The following is a 14,733-nucleotide window of genomic DNA, read 5'->3' as shown; positions in this document are numbered from 1 at the left end:
ACCAACACCAAGGGGCAGGAGAGAGAACCGGGATTACCTGCTGGGCCTGCTGCAGCAGCTCCATCCGCTCGTGCAGGATCTGGCTGTCAAACTCACGGCTCTGCCTCAGGATCTGCCGCCGCACCTTCTCCACCGCTGCCCGCAAATCCTCCCGCTGCGCTTCCGTCAGCGACTCGCTGGCCCGCCGGCCTGGATCCTGCTGCAGGGCATTATACAGCGTGGCTTCCAGCTCCTGGATTTTCTAGTGCAACCCAAATCACACACAGACAGGCTGACGTTTGAATCCAGCAAGCAAACGACCCGCCAAGAGCTAGAGGAGAAGGCTAGCAAGCGGAGGCTAAGGCAGAAGGGCAGGATGTACACAGACAGGTAGACAGAAAGCAGCAAGCGTGAGCAGTGAGGAGCATTCCACACAGAGTGCACGCAGCCTCCTGGCACGGATTGACACCTGGGAGATGGGTCCTGTTCTAGCAAATCATTGATTCTGCCATTCAGAAAGATTCAGAAGATAGGTCTGCATTCAGTACCTGATAAAACTCCAAATCCTGATGCTGAACATTACAAATTTAACTTAAACTAACAGATTTCCTTCAACTGCAGCTGAATTGCTAAGCCATCCTATAAAATAAAAAGACCACAGGAAAAACTGTGAACAGAAATCTCGCTCTCCCTCTCTGTGGCCCTAGTGACCTGATATCCATGGCTCACAGTCTGTGTCACTGCCTTAGCTCCAAGTTGCCATAAGCAATGAAGAAAGGAACACTTGTGTACATTGATCCCTCATCCGTCTCTTACTGTCTGCCAGATTTCTAACATGATTCTCATGCACTGACCAAAACTGCAGTACTTTGCAAAGCACAAAACAGAGAACTTCAGCTTCACGTGCAGAATTGTACTCCCAAGAGGAAAGGAAGGAATCGTGGCAGTATTTCCTTGATTACTGAGGTTAGCATGATCCTATCAAAAACCAGCATCCAGACTAACAATATTTGGATCGAGAGCATCTGACCACATCCCTTTGGCCCTCATTACACCTTTGTGAGGTAGGTAATTCCATCCATATTACTGATGTACAAACAGCTGCACAGAGAGGTTAAATGGCTTGCCCAAGGTCACAGTGCTAGAAATAGTGCCTGCTTGCTTTTATCTCTGTTACCTGCTCGGAGCACTAGACCTTGCTTCTTCTCTGAAAACATTTTCCACATAAGAAACATTTACAGTGTATTAATAGTACTTCAGGTCATTATATTTTGATTTCCTAAAGTCTCACTATTAGCAAAGCTGTGGGTGTAGTTTTACCGATTCCTGGATAATTCCAGATAGCTGTTTAGCCTGAGAAAAGGCAAGGTTGCAGCTTCCCTTTTGAAAATGAGGAAGGGTAAGGTTGGATAGGATTGCACAGGAAGGAATCGCATAGGAAGAACAGGCACTCCTGATTTAGGATAGGTTAGCAGCAGTAATACTTACAAATGCTTCAGGAAAATAAATATTGGACAAGTTCTCACGTAATTTCTGGTGAATTTTAACAGTCATGTTGGTTTTGTTTTTTTTTCACACATAAACCAGCTTCCAGATATACCAACAAGATGTTTCATATCATAGAATAAAAAATACAATGCAAAAATGTTACACTTGTAAGTACTATAATCCATTTCCTGAACTTTTGTTTAAGAAATAGTTGATTTCTAGTCTGGCAAGAAAAAAAAAAAAAAAAAAAAAAAAGATGTAAAGTAAAAAGGAGTCCTATTTATAATTAAAAGGAAAAAAAAACCAACCCCTGCATTTTATCAGATCTGTTCAAACAAAAAAAAATTTAATGACTGTTCTTTTCCTACCATGTATGCCTGGTCCAGAGCTTGCTTCCTGTAGTCGAGTTCTTCCTCTAAATAACCCTTCTGTTTACTGAACAGGTCCTGAGCAATAATAAAAACAAGGGAGTGTTTGTTCTTTATCCTAATTTATGAGGAATCATAAATGCCATCATTTTTATGCAAAATTTCTACTTGAAAGCAAAAGAAAGCCCATAGCAAATGACCATATTCATCCTAAGGATATTTGGAATATTGAATTTACGACATTAGCACTTCAAATCTGTGTATCATATTAACAAGCTGTACCTAGAAAGCATTGACCTCTACACCAGTGTGCAAACCTGCCTGGACCTGACAGAAGTGCAGTAAAAGGTGAGTGGGGATGTACATGCATGTGGTCCAATGGCTGTACCTTACACAGGGCCAAGGGAGGGAAAAGAGAAACACAAGAGAGGGCACTTTATGGAAATATCCCGTGGAAATATTTCCCTTAAGGAAATAATGGGGCAAGCCTTAATTGCTGTTGTCTAATGTGTTCTTCTAGGGAGGAAACTCGAGCATGCAGGGTTATCCACAGCTGGATTCTGCAGCACTGTCCCGTGACATGTTACTGAAGCTGAAGTAACAACTTGGTCCTCAGCTTGTACAGGCAGGAGGCCAAATTGAAACAGGTGAAGTGATGCCCAGAGAGGTTCAGTGAGTAGCTGAAGAGCTGAAGAAGTTTTCAAGATACCTAAGATTTACAGGGATTGTTTATTTTTGTCCTTAAAAATCAAACTCCTCAACTTTCACAGCTATTATATATAAACCCCACAGACTGGGGTTTCAGTGGAACTCAGTATCCAGAACATGATGTTTCAAGCAAGCTGTGGACATTTAAATGGTTGCCTGATTAGTCAAGCCTTTAGAGTGTTTTGATTCATAGAATCATAGAATGGTTTGGGTTGGAAGGGACCTCAAAGATCATCTTGATCCAAACCCCCTGCCATGGGCAGGGACACCTTCCCCTAGACCAGGTTTGATGACAGTAACAAGAACATCAAAGAGTTACCTAATTTGATTAGCTTTTCTTTCAAAGCAGGTTTTTCACACTCATAAGAATTAGTAGTAGAAAAAAAAAAGCAGAAAAGGCCTTTGACTGAATTTAATATTTTCTATCATTCTCTTTTCTAATCAACAAACTTTTGCATTTTCTCCACATATAGAATAAATGCCAGATTAATACACAGGGTTCTTAAGATCACTAATTGCAGCTTTTATTAACAGTATTAAAACATTCAAATATTGTTGCTCTGGTTAGTTTTATTTGATATGGGATTGCCTCAAAGTCACTTACTTGGACAAATTTTGCTATCAGTTGTGTATGTGGACTTCTGACAACTTTTCTGTCAGTTGCCAGTGTAGAAGTAGTAACAATAGCAACATATGAGTTTTAGAGGATTCAGAAGAACAAGGTGCTATTTGTTGTCTGTATAAGAAGTATCACATTTACTATGAATTTATTTTGTAAACTTGGAGTTCTTTTAATTACCTATTAATTAATATTCAAGACAAACCCAAAGTTTAAGTCAGACCTTGGTCTTGGGGCTGGAATTTGGTTGGGAATATCTATTGCCATAATAGCCATTTTAGAATCTTCTGCTCCATCATATTCTAAATATGCTACTGGTCCTGAAGGGAGAGGGCCTCCAACAGGTCCTGTAGGACATATTTTTCAGCCCTTAGTGGACATCTCCAGAACTCTGAGTTCAGACCTCTAGAGAATGTGATATGGTATTAGACACCACATTTATGCAACTGAATGCCACCATGACTGCCCAGGTGGCTCATTTTCAGACACGGATGAATTACAGCAACTGCAAGGCTGTTGTACAGGATGAAACACCACCATGCACTGGGAGTGCACAGCAAAGGACAGGCCTGGTCCTGAATTTCTTACAAGTGTCTGACACCACAGAGGTAGATTCACTTGTCTGAGACTATAAAATGGGTCAGAGCTGCCATCAAACCCCAGAAGAGCAATGCAGCTGCCATGATCATGTTACTTCTCAAAAGGGATAGCAAAGGCTGCCCACAGAAAGCAAGAGGGAAGGAAACAAGAATAGGACCTCGAACCCTTAACACAACTACACCAGTGTTCAGTCCTTCTACAAGTATCATGCTAGAATATAATTTCTCAACTCATTGAGTCAATCATTAGGGATGCAGATTCTCAGACTGCTGTGCTAAACAAACAGATGCAAGGGCCATCCATGGTAAGCCTTGAAAACATCACAGATAATAAGGGGGAAGATAATATATCAAGTTACAAACCCCCTATTTTTTCCATTTCTCTTTACAAAAGAATCTTGTATTTGTGGCCACTTTCCCTTCCCCAAGCCTATGTATTTTTCCATAACAAGACTTAAAAATAAACAAATACTAAATGTGGAAAATATCTAATCTGTGTTAAAGTACAATCAGTATGACAGGTTACACTCATCAGAGAACAGTCTCAGCACTTCTATTTTTGCTTGTGGCTCAAACACACACTTCTTCAGTGGCCCTGGGCAAATCACTTAACCTCCCTGTCTCATTGTCCCATTCTTTAGGATGAATGCAATGCTGCTTATTTATCTACCTGTAAAAGGTGTGGTGAGGATTAATCAGTGTTTGGAACACCATTTGAAGATGTGAAGCACAGCATGCATGGTAAACCAATAAAGCCAAACACTCCTTCTAAAACTGTTCGACATATGGAAAAATAAGGTCAGTTTGTTCTTCAAGACCGAACTGCTTTTTGAGAAAATATTCTGTCTTTAGGCATGAAGGCTGTGGGGCAAGAAAAGTCATCTGGAGTAAGAGGTCTTGACAGCTTGTCCAGAAGCTGAGTACCAGAGAGCAAAGAAGTACCTTTGCCAATTCTACTAGCATGACCCCAACATTAAAACGATGCTGCTGCTGCCTGACAAATTTAAATATACAAAGAAAGCACAGAGACAATTTCACACTGGTTAATGTGCTCTCCAGTTATGCCTTTGTGCCCTAATTCATATATTTTTTGCTATTTTTGTTCTATATAGATTTGAAAATTCTGTCTCACCCTGAAGAATACAAGCAATAGATTGTTCTAGAAACCACTTGCCTATTTTACCATGAAGTCATCTCTGTCAAGCAGAGAAAGGTAGCAAACCTGCCTGGGATGAAATATATGCACAATCCCTTACTTGAGTTTTAGCTAAATGAATTTTTAGCTATTGTTTCTTACCTTCTCATTCTCCAGGTCTAACATCTTCTGTGTCAGTGCAGCTTCTGTCCCCTCTATCTGTTTCAACCACTACAGCAGTGCGAAAAGAAGAAATAGAAAATGAACAGAGATTTTGTAAAAGGTTCTACCAAACATTTTTCAAGTTTGTTGCCAGCACTTCCAGGCATATGCTCCTCCCATGCTATGTATTCACTCTGGAGACACACATGAATAAACAGGTTGTGAGAGCACAGGCAGAATGGAGGACTGCAGAGACACACTAAAGACTAACAAGTGGGGGTTGCTTTCCTACAGTAAATTTAATGGGGTTTTCCCCTGTAAAGTTCAAGAAACAAAACAGACATCGGTCAAGAAGGCAAAATCAACCTGATTGTTTCTTACTCAAATGCTTCTTGGCCTGATTTGTGAAACCATCATCTCACTTCAGGCCTCCAGTCCTTCATTTTTCCAGAGGGCAATTTAAACAAAAGACAAGGTTAAAAACTCAACAATTAATTCTGCACAGTTTGATGCACTTTTTGTGGGAAAAGGCTCACTTGTAAAACATTGGTAATGTAGAGGGAAAAATAAAACAGACAGACAGACAGATGGAAGCTCTTGTAGTGTCTACTATGAATCCCTTACCATTATGGTAACGTTCAAAACAATCAGAATGAAAAACAGCAATTGCATTCCAAAGGTAAAAATTACACATCATAATAGCTGAATGCATGGATACAAGGCTCTTGCTTAATCCTGTCACCAGGATTATGTTAATATTTCCATTTAAGTTTATTGGAATGGATGGGAATAGTCAGTTCTGAATTATTTCATTTCATTTCTCTACTGGTCTTCAAAAAGGACCCATGACTACAGAGAGCAGATTTGCCACTGATAATTATCCCTTCCCTCAACTACCTTGTTTACTAACACTGGGCTACTCATATCTGCTTTAAGTCTTTTGGTAACCTTTGCACATCAACTTCTTTAAGTTAGTGTTTTGGTGAATTCATTAGGCCTCAGACTCAAAGGAACTAATGACGTACTAGCTTTTTTCCCCAAGATTTGCACAGAAAATTTCAAACATAATACAGCTTATGAAATGTGAATTCATTTCTTCATCATTTTGAACCTTTCACTATTTAAGAGACTGATGGAAAAATGGAAATTTGTTTTATCTGCTTGGCAGGTTAGCTTTCTACAGAAAAAAAATTAACAGGAACACCATACTCCCCAGAGATTCTATTTTCACCATCTTGTTTTCTTCATTTTGAAGGTGACAAGCTGAAGATATTCCGAAGGAAAGCCTCACCACGGATATTGGAGCATTCTGAACCTTTGAAATCAGTGGAAATGGGAAATCCTGAGCATCTCTCACAGCTACCCTCAATCAAGTGAAGGGCTATTTGCAAAAATTAGAGGTCTAATTTTTTTTAAGGTATGCAAATTATATGCAAAACTAAATGTTGATTCTGAACCTTCTATGCCTGCTAGCCTTTCACAAAGCCAGGGGCACAGGGGACACAAACAGTATTTTTGGGAGTCTACATCTGAGCCTTTTATAGTGGGTTTCTTCTCCTTTCATTTTTTGGATGTGAAGTCCTAAAATTCCTTCTCTTTCAATGCCACAGCACAGTGAAAAACCATAGGGATTTAAGCCCTTTTCCCCATTTTATTTTGCTTATAGCAATTAATCATTTAAATTAATGATTATTAAATTACCTAATGTAGATTATTTACTTAAGGTATTTAGATAAGTAGATTATCAAAATTATATCAATTAAAGAATTATTAAAACTGCTCAAATTTTAATTTAAAATATCTGATTCTGAATTTCAACAATACATCAGGAAAGATTCAATGGAAACATATGAAAAGGATGCACAGAGCTTCTTCAGAGATGTGCATCCAAGTCTTAGCTCTAAAAAACACCCCTTTCATATACAGATTGTCTTCTCTGGAAGAGAATATAAGTAAAGTAATAGTATTACATATATATATATATATATATATATATATAAAAGAGTAAATATATATGTAAGAGTAAAGAACTAGCCATACAGAAATGAGTGACCTGATTGTCTTGTGCAAACTACTTTTTCTCTCTGTCCACTAATTTACAGAGGAAAGGACCACTGACCACTCTGAGCTTTTTCAGTCATCCACAGAAATGAGCCCAAAAAGGACCATGGGCACCTTACAGAGGGCACCTTACAACTGCTCCCAGAGCACTGAGGACACCAGCACTTCTGGGAATGGAGTCTCTTCTGTTAAGTGGATTTTTAGTACTTTATGCTAAGGGAATATCTCCAAAACATGTTTTTATTTTTAAACTGGGTTTCTTTTTTAAGTGTGGCTTTACTTCCAGACATCACAATCCCAACATTCAAGTAAGGATGAACACATGCTCCAATCCAGATGACCTGAACAGAAAAGCCATGCTTCCCTGGCAATGTTATGAGGTATCTTAGAAGACACAGCCAGTTTTTAGCAGAGAAAAATATTTACTGAATTCTACCTTTTCACAGAGGGAAAGCACAGTCCCAGCTTGGATTATTGCAACCTGCTCTTCATTTCTCAAATTCTAAAATACAAAAAAATACATTTTAAATTGGATTAAAAATTCATCCTTTAACACGGGCAGTAAGTTTTAACCATACTTCAAAAAGTAAATCAGCTATAACATTTAGGATTATAGACATGACCAAAAAGTATCCCGTGACTGAAAGTACTGAAAATTAAACCAAGGGCGCTTAGTTCCACTCTATTTCAGCATACCAGCCCCACAACATTTTTTCAACAGATCATTCAATGAAACAGATCAGTCAATGAAAATTAAGTGGTTTTAGTCAGGGATTTTGCAATTTTTTTTCCTGTTTTTGCCAGTTCACTGGACTAAGCCTTGCAGCAAATGAATCTCACCTTCATGCCCTTCAGACTTCCAATTAAAGAAAACAGTGCAAAGAGTAAGTGCCATAGAAATTTCCAGAGGACTTGCAACATAACATACAAATCTAGAACTTAAAACTAGTATTAAAAAGACCTCAATCTGTTAAATCTAGTTATAAATTGGACTCAGCTCCCAGGATGTTTGTGCCCCAAGTGTGTGACTAAGATTTTATACTGTATTTAGCAATAAAGAGGAAAAAGGGGAGACAGTTATCCTTGCCTTTCTCCCAGAAAATCCACTCCTGGCAGTGACAGCCTTCACAGCAGAAGGTGCTACTATTACTACTCAAGAGGGATAATTCACAGCTTGGTCTGGCTTTGACATGTTTTGTATCTTTTCACTTTGCCTGTTACAGTGCCTATTTTCTGTAACATTTGGTCAAGACCAAATCCTACCTTGAAAAAATACTCTTTTCACTATCATCAGTTTATAAAATGTCATGTTGTAAAAGCTGTTCCTAACCATTCATATTCTTCGTACAAACACAGGCATATAAAAATCACCCTGTGCACTGTCTTGCATGTTAGTATTTGCTGTGGAAAAAAATGCTTTAAATTAACCATGAAAATAGAGGTACATTTAAAAGTAAAAAGTGTTACCCCATTATCTCCAAGAATATCTAGCTTCTTCATAAGTTCTGATATATTCACGTCCTGAAAAAGATGTTTGACACTTATTTTTTATGAAGTAAGTCAGAAACAGTTTTTATAGTGCTACATTTTATGTACCCTTTATTCTCTTCTGTGTGTGAAAAGACTTCAAATCTAAATAAGTGAAGCATAGTTTTGCATCACAATTACAAAAGTAATTACTGGTACTTTAAGACAAAACCAAAAATCACTCTCAATTATAACAAGCAACCTGGAGTCTGTGCATGAGGGCAGAATGTTCCTGTATCATTCACACTTCTCATCCTGCTAATATGTATAGAGGAAAGATCAAAACTGATAAACAGGTTTGAAAGACACAAAGAGAAAGGGCTTAGAAGACTTTGTTTGTTTGTTTGTTTGGAGTGGAGCATCAAGCACATCAAGCTACAGAAGTTACAAGGACAGAGAATATGAACAAGTAATTGCTAAGAAAGTTTGCTTGGTGATTTGCTTTTTATTTTCTTTGTTAAACAAAACCATGGAGCTTCAAATCAGCCTTACAGTGGCAGAAGGGAATGTGCACAGTGGGCTGAACATCCTCCTCCAAACAGCTTATCAGCTCATAATCATCTTTCTGCATTAGAAAGCCACATTTCTCTACCACTCAGCTCTCAGATAATGAACTAAACAAACCATCCTTATTAAGGCTCAGCCACTGAAATAAAGAAAACCACCCCTCTGATTCAAAAAAGAGAGGATAAATTAATGGAATCACATAATCATAGAATATGCTGAGCTGGAAGGGATGCATCAGGATCACTGAGTCCAACCCCTGGCCCTACACAGGACATCCCTAAGGGTCACACCATGTGCCTGAGAACATTGTCCAAACATTTCTTCAGCTCTGTCAGGCTGGTGCTGTGACCACTTCCCTGGGGAGCTGTTCCAGTGCCCAACCACCCCCTGGTTGAAGAACCTTTTCCTGATAAAATTCACATGATGTCTGTATTTAACACTGTGCCAGGATCCATTCCTAGGTCCCAGAACTCTATTAAAAGTTTAAAAAGTTATTGGAAAGGGTCATGGAACTGTTTAACCAGAATTAATCACATTCTCCTGAACTATCTCAAGTTTGCTCTGCAAGTTAACATGGACCAGGGATCATTTCCACTGACAGTCTGTATGCAGCCATGCATTTGAAGGCAGGAAGCCTTGAGAGCATGGGAATAGACCAGTCCATGTTAGTCCAAAATGCTTAATACACATACATAAAGCAAAAGAGCCTTGTTAAATGCTGCCACCCTCAACTTCTACTCATATCCAGCACTTTGAGAAGGCCAACATGTCTTAGGGCCACATGCAGTTTTCGAGTTTTTCTATCCTGAGAGGTCCCCTCCATCTCTTCCCAAAAACTTCAGGGGTGTTCCCAAATGCTGCATGAGCTATTTAACTGTGCACATCACTAACTCTGGAATGATGCAGACGCTAACACACTTGTGTTTGGATGGATGTTAGAAGCAAAACTATTGATTATGATCAGCACTGATAATGCTGAACAGAAACTTCTTTAACCAACAAGTTACACTTACTTGCATCTATGGAGCCAGAAATAATCATTCGAATAATTTATTTCCATATGATGCATAAAGGAAGAGTCAGAAATAAATCAGATTTTGCATCATTCTGGAATCTACATTGCTACTGATGGCTAATAATTTTTAAAAGCATTGAAAACAGATAAAAGGTCAACTATTTCAGTCTGCCCATTTTAGGTGACTGCACCATCTTCCAGGTAAGCAAACTGAAAGGCAGATTGAAAAGAATCCACCTGTTAAAGCATATCACAGATGACAATGGAAAAAAGGGAATTACGGATTCTGGTACACTGTACCTGCCACAGCCAACATGCAGATTAGAACAACAGGTAAGCTAAAAGTGGGTCTGGCTCTATTTGTAGGTGATATGCTAGCTGATGACTCTTGGTGTGCTTTGGGAGATGAGGATCCAACCAAATCTGTAGGTAAGAAGCAGATTTTAACTCTTTTCTTTCAGACTACTCAACTTCCTAAAAATATGCAGGAACAATTTCTGTTTATTTCCTCTAGAGATCACGTTGTGCTCATTAAAGCACTGAATAGCAACAAGCCTTCTATAAGAGGACTTGTAAACACAACTAAAAATTCAACCATAAATCACTAGTGAGTGGCACAGAGATTATGCTTTAGGTACTTGGAGAAGTTACCCAGCCCTGTTTTGTAACATCACTAACAACACAAGTCTGAATTCCATCTTAAGTGAATCAGCATGCAAATCAAGTTGTACATGGGGGAACAGGAGTGGAAAGAGTAATTCTTCCTTCCTTATATCAGGAGGTAATCAAGGGAGATCCTGATGTGTATCTTGTTCTTGGTCTAAAAGAGTTCCACCTATCTGAATGACTTCTGGATCAGGCACCTCATGCTTCCAGGCCCTGGTCTTGGCAAATAACTTAAGCATATTCATTCAACAAATAAAAGCCTTCACTAAATCGTGTGCAAAATAAGGACTGAATGTCATATTTCTGAACTCAGATGAAGACATTTAATATCATGAACTGTAGCAAGCCTGACAAGGAATTACTTCAACATCCACATTCTTCCCTAGACTAAATGTAAATTATCTTGATTGACCAGCCTTCAGTTTCACTGAGGATCTCCTGACATAACCAGATCATATTCCTATGAAATGGTTTCCCCAGTTAAAAATAGCTTTCCTAATTTTTTTTTCATTTTTTTGCATTTTTTCCCTGGTAAGTGTCAAACCATTTGTTTGGATATTAGACTGGTCATTCAAGAAAGGTTCCTAGCCATCCAACTGTTTCTAGTGTTTCTCTGCATATACCTTTATTCCTTCCTGATGGCAGAACAGCTGAAGTGCACTTCCATTGTTTTCAGGGAAGGTGGTAATATGAAGATTAAATGCTGGTGACCTTCTCTCTCTCTCCTGAGGAAAGATTTGTTTAAAAACAACATTTGTGAATATACATTAACATTTTTTCCTCACCTTTACAAAACATACTTGCACATTAAAAAAGGCAGATTCCTACTCTCATTCCAAATCTATTCTATTTCCTCTTACTTTTACCACATTTGAAGAATTTTGGCTAAATACAAACATAGTGTTAGCTGCCAGCTGATTCCATGCACAGTTTCTGCAAAGCTACCTGACACTCCCCAGCTGCAGAACTCTTGCAACACTGGCCCTAATTGACTGGAGCCCTGAAATACTCTGCAGGTTTTTATGTTGATTATAACCTTATTTAACTACTGTTTTCTTTCATGGAACAATAAAAAATTTAGAAAGAAAAATCTACAGAAAAAAAATTTAAACTCCATCATGAAATAGCATTGTTGAATATTTTCTCAGTAAAATTAAACCTGTGTGTCTGGTCCCTGTTTATTCTACAGTCTACCTTCCTGTTAGAGCATTTAAAATCCCCATTTATATTCACTCCAAAAGCCAAGATGTCAGAATATGTTGAAAGGCAGCATTATTCTACAATTACAATGTTCTTTATGACAAAACAAAAATTATAAATTCCCATCTATCTAAAGATACCCAGTATATCTAAAACTTAACTGGTCCATGTACATGACTTCCATGCATTTCTTCAAAATACCAACCTATTATTTCTTCAGAAGGCAGATATAACATAACAAACAAGCAGTTTTTACCTAAATTAAATTTTAATGTGCTTGTGAAAAATGACTGGACTGAAGGCTCTGGGCAACCAAGGCATTGGGTCTTACTCTGAATTCTCTCTGGCCATAAGAACATGAGCAAGAAACATCAGATTTCATCTCCATGTTACAAGGGGATGCTTTGGCAACATGAGCTTCATTTTCTCAGAAAGACCACTACTACAAATACTTCAGTTCCTATGACCATCCATGTATTACTCCATTTCCTAAATCACAAATGAGGTGCTGCAATTGGTATGGCAGGCAGGCTGCATCCATTCACTTAAACATGTTACAAAGCATGGCAGATCTTGTTCATTAATTAGGTTCAATCTAATTTGAAACTACAGTGTAAAGAGAAAAATCTCTGTAGTCTATGCAATTTTCCCCCTCTGCGGTTTTTAAAAAATAATATTTACATCAACAGTCTAATTCTGAAATGGGCTTAAATAATGTCTTAGCTGTTGTAAACCAAAACCACAACTTTAATTCTTATCCAAATTCAGTTAAGATTTTAGATATTAAAAATTCATCAGTAGCTATTGCATTCATCTCACCTAAACTTGCTTGCTTTAATCGATAAATAAACAATTGTGTTTTGTACTTTACCTAATTTTCATCTGAAATAACTCTGCTAAAAAATACTGTCCTGATTACCAGAAGAATTGATGGTTTTCCTAAAGCATTGCATTGTCAGTCACATTGGTGTCTACATGCTTGTCTACTAAGGAAAAAATCTTTTCTTGCAATCACATAAAAATACTTCCATTGTTATTCTGTGAAAGAATTTTTCCAAGCTTTGGCACATGACAAAACCTTACATGACACACTGAGCTGTTTTTGATGTGATTCTTCCATGTGAAAAATACATTCATGAAGGATATATTGAAGAATATTTGTTCATTCCTTAAGAAATCTTTTTTGGACAGTTTTACTTCTAAGAACACCCACACTTTAGGAAGCAATTTCTAGTACAATGGCCAATTGAAATGCTAAATTGTTCTCTATTTTTCTTTACAGTCCTTTCATAAAATATAAAGATATGTATTAGAAAGCATATCTATTTTTCTGAACATCTACTGAAATTGTAATAACCTACATTCATAATTTTGAATGTAACAGGCTACGACATCAAAACATATGGTTGATAAAGGATGAAAAAAAGATTAAGAAATGCCAGACAAAAAGAACGTCCACAGAACAGGAAGACATGACATTTTCATCTTTATCAGAGAAGTTACACATGCCGAGATTTTTGGTGAAACGTGCTGGGTGATAAAAATGGAGCAGTGACAATGACAGGTTTGTCAGAGAGTTTATTCTGAGCAGTGTTAAGAATGCTGGTGATCTTTGAAACTGAACAATGTGTCATCAGGCAATACAACCATGTGACAACTGTGCATCACACACTGATACTTCTGCGTTACTAAATTCAACACGAGCCCAGTTTGTGAGGGGATGAGAAGCATTGCTTTCAGTTGTAATCACAGGCTACATGTTCAGTGCTAACAACAAATAATTTTGCTTATTTCATTTATGCAAAGTATGGAATTTGTTTGGTATAGGCCACATATTAGTTTAACATTTAGAAGTTATATTTCTGCTTTACCACTTTTTCTTTGGCATTGCCAGAGGTTTGGGTTTTTTTTTTTTTTTGACTGAAGCAAATTATTTCCAGTCCATGACCACTTTAAACCATGAGAAAATGGATTTAAGGTAAGAGGAATTCTTTGGAAGCTGCTATCAAAATATATTCTTTTTAAGATAAATTTACTTTCTGTGAATGTTGTCAACATTAAATCAATGTAATTTAAAGCAATTCTACATTGATGTGATGGATGTGTCAGATCTTTAGTCAGATCACTGCATGCAAGATGTGAGAAGGTGTGTTAATTTAATCAATGCCAGCCAAGGCTGTAGAATACATATCAGGTGATTTTACATGCAGGAAAGGAGCAGTTATGGAAATGAAACAAATAAAAAAGGCAAAATATTGCAAAACAAAATATTTTATTAGATGAAAACCAAACTATATGCAATTTATATTAGCTATATTACATCTTTATAAACATTAGTGAGCATTCTCTCCAAAACATATTAAGGCAGTGGCATCAATTTCATTATCCCAAGATACAACATTTAAAAAATAGATACCTAAGTGACTTCCCTTAAACATGCACCAGACATCAGTAATCTTTACAGGAATTTCAGCTTGGGTTCAAACATAATTTCTGCTCCATTTGAGAGTTTGCAACAGAGAGAATCTCTTACTTCAAGCTCTAGCACTCTGAATTCTAACAGCTCATTCTGGTCTTTTGCATCTTGCATCTCATTCTTCAGCTGATGCTCTTCTTGCTCCATTCTGTAAATCTGTGAGACAAACACAACATGGTAACACCCTGTAAGCACTAGAAAAGATACTGCACAGAGTTACAAG

General features: G+C 37.7%; 1 protein-coding gene and 1 long non-coding RNA gene across 10 annotated transcripts in view; one reads left to right on the top strand and one right to left on the bottom strand.

The window, feature by feature from the left end:
* JAKMIP1 (janus kinase and microtubule interacting protein 1) overlaps positions 1-14,733 on the bottom strand; it is a 92,836-nt gene that overhangs the window by 25,427 nt on the left and 52,676 nt on the right. For 3 of the 7 annotated variants that reach the window (XM_038135872.1, XM_038135873.1, XM_038135870.1), the window contains exons 13-19: positions 14,568-14,666; positions 11,458-11,559; positions 8,587-8,640; positions 7,556-7,621; positions 5,059-5,127; positions 1,836-1,913; positions 38-241 (exon numbers count right to left, since the gene is read on the bottom strand). In XM_038135872.1, coding sequence (XP_037991800.1) covers positions 38-241; positions 1,836-1,913; positions 5,059-5,127; positions 7,556-7,621; positions 8,587-8,640; positions 11,458-11,559; positions 14,568-14,666 — 672 coding nt within the window. Of the gene's footprint in view, positions 1-37; positions 242-1,467; positions 1,691-1,835; positions 1,914-5,058; positions 5,128-7,555; positions 7,622-8,586; positions 8,641-11,457; positions 11,560-14,567; positions 14,667-14,733 lie in introns of those variants that run through there. The other 4 variants (XM_038135874.1, XM_038135875.1, XM_038135877.1 and 1 more) reach the window with 3 other exon arrangements.
* LOC119700575 lies at positions 99-8,425 on the top strand. 3 transcript variants are annotated; one of them, XR_005256809.1, is made up of 5 exons: positions 99-1,043; positions 1,911-2,183; positions 4,403-4,559; positions 6,314-6,475; positions 7,161-8,425. It is a non-coding gene; the product is annotated as an uncharacterized LOC119700575 (long non-coding RNA). The 3 variants fall into 3 exon arrangements; XR_005256810.1 differs by lacking the exon at positions 1,911-2,183; XR_005256808.1 differs by having other exon boundaries at positions 1,911-4,559.

Source organism: Motacilla alba, chromosome 4 (genome assembly GCF_015832195.1).
Source record: "Motacilla alba alba isolate MOTALB_02 chromosome 4, Motacilla_alba_V1.0_pri, whole genome shotgun sequence".
Taxonomy (NCBI): Eukaryota; Metazoa; Chordata; class Aves; order Passeriformes; family Motacillidae; genus Motacilla; species Motacilla alba.
The sequence above is the reverse complement of the archived record's forward strand: the minus strand, read 5'-3'. Positions and strand labels throughout refer to the sequence as shown.